This window comes from Coffea arabica, chromosome 2e (genome assembly GCF_036785885.1).
Source record: "Coffea arabica cultivar ET-39 chromosome 2e, Coffea Arabica ET-39 HiFi, whole genome shotgun sequence".
Classification (NCBI taxonomy): Eukaryota; Viridiplantae; Streptophyta; class Magnoliopsida; order Gentianales; family Rubiaceae; genus Coffea; species Coffea arabica.
Genome location: NC_092313.1, coordinates 39300152 through 39301967, shown reverse-complemented (window position 1 = coordinate 39301967; position 1816 = coordinate 39300152). Strand labels below are relative to the sequence as shown.

General features: G+C 35.6%; 1 protein-coding gene across 1 annotated transcript; it reads left to right on the top strand.

The window, feature by feature from the left end:
* The first annotated feature begins 1126 nt into the window (after positions 1-1126).
* Positions 1127-1610, top strand: LOC113729458 (large ribosomal subunit protein uL23-like). Its single transcript, XM_027253753.2, has one exon. The coding sequence runs from the start codon at positions 1144-1146 to the stop codon at positions 1603-1605; it is 462 nt and encodes a 153-aa protein (XP_027109554.1). The 5' UTR covers positions 1127-1143; the 3' UTR covers positions 1606-1610.
* The last annotated feature ends 206 nt before the right edge of the window (positions 1611-1816 follow it).

The window sequence follows — 1816 nt, the reverse complement described above, 5'->3', positions numbered from 1 at the left end:
GGAACATGCAGTTGGAATACTCATCATGACAACAAAGCTTAAGTGCTTGCTTCGGGAGCAACTTCGGCTTCACTTCCAAGCCCTAGAATCAAGTATATGGAGTGCATTAGGATCTACTACTCCAAGCCACAAGGTTTAAATGAAATTACGTCCAAGTTCCAACTAAGAAATCTCACCCAAATCACATGATTTCTAAATCAATTCAAGGAGAACATCCATGTATACTTTAGGTCAAAGATTTAAGCAAATGATAGTGCAAACATTTTCTCATTTCCATCCACCAAAATGAGTTTAAAATTACCCAAATCAATTTTCTCTTAGGCTGAAAATTTATTACTTGAAACATGTAAGAGTGAGGTTTTCACCTTTTAAAACCTTCCATTTTCCACTCCAATTCACTACTCATACTAGGGTTAATGTCACTACAGGAAATTTGGTCTTCAGTGACAAGCCATTTTTGTCACAAAAAAATAAAAAGTCGTCACTGATAACTTTTATTGACAATTTTCTAGTTGTCACAGAGTCGTCACTGAAGGCCCGTCGGTAAAAGTATATAGTGACGACAATAAAAGTCGTCAGTGAATGGAACTGTTTTGTGACAACTGATGTCGTCAATAATTATTGTAATTTTAGTGATGACATAGTATCTTGTCAATGATGTACAAATAAATGTCGTTACTAAAAGTGATATGTAATTGTCATTGGTATAGACTAATTACTGACGACTTTTGTTGTCACTAAACACTTTTTAATTCTATGACCACAGATTGTTATTAATGGAAAATTCTGATTCAATGATAACTCTTTATCACCATGAAAATTGAAAATTTTCCTACAACAATTATATCTATAAATGGAAAAAAAATTACAATGATTTATAATTAGCAAATGAATGCATCCATTGCATTACAAAATGTCAAAATATCATATAAGCATTCAAATATCATACGAAGTTCAACAACATCCTATAGATAGTTTGATAAGTGGTATTTGGCCTAAATTTCACATATAACTCGAGGTAGCTTTACAAAACAAATCCAAGTCCCAAATTTCAACACAGAGCCGCTTTAGCAACACTCAGCTCCTCCCCTCAACACTCGGCTCCTCCCCTCAGCTAAAAGATTTGTAAGGCAGTTTCCAGCAATGGCTCCTAAAGCTGACACCACAAAAAAGCTTGATACAAAGGCTCAAGCAGCCAAGGTTGCCAAATTTGTCAAATCTGGGACAACTTTTAAGAAGAAAGCCAAGAAGATCCGGACCAAAGTTACCTTCCATCGTCCTAAGACATTGAAAAAGGACGGGAACCCGAAGTACCCACGCATCAGTGCTCCTCCTAGGAATAAGTTGGACCATTATCAGATTCTCAAATATCCTTTGACTACTGAATCTGCCATGAAAAAGATTGAAGATAACAATACCATGGTATTCATAGTTGACATCCGTGCTGATAAGAAGAAAATCAAAGATGCAGTGAAGAAGATGTACGACATACAGACCAAGAAAGTGAACACTTTGATCAGGCCTGATGGAACAAAGAAAGCATATGTTCGGTTGACTCCAGACTACGATGCTTTGGATGTGGCAAACAAGATTGGAATAATATAAACGAATTTAGTCACTGTTTTGTTCCGATCAAAGATACTGTCTTTTAAGTGTGACAATTTGCTAGGCTGTTTTGTCGTGAAAAAAAAAATACCAAATTTCAACACAAGGGGGAATTTTTAACATCAGACAAAATTTCACTAAACCTTGCCATTTCCCAATTTCACTATATCTCTTGTAGTTCGGTTGCTTAGCTAAAATTTGCAATCCAATA

Bases quoted from the DNA above. Each gene is read 5' to 3' on its own strand.
- LOC113729458 (XM_027253753.2), top strand. From the start codon at position 1,144: ATGGCTCCTAAAGCTGACACCACAAAAAAGCTTGATACAAAGGCTCAA.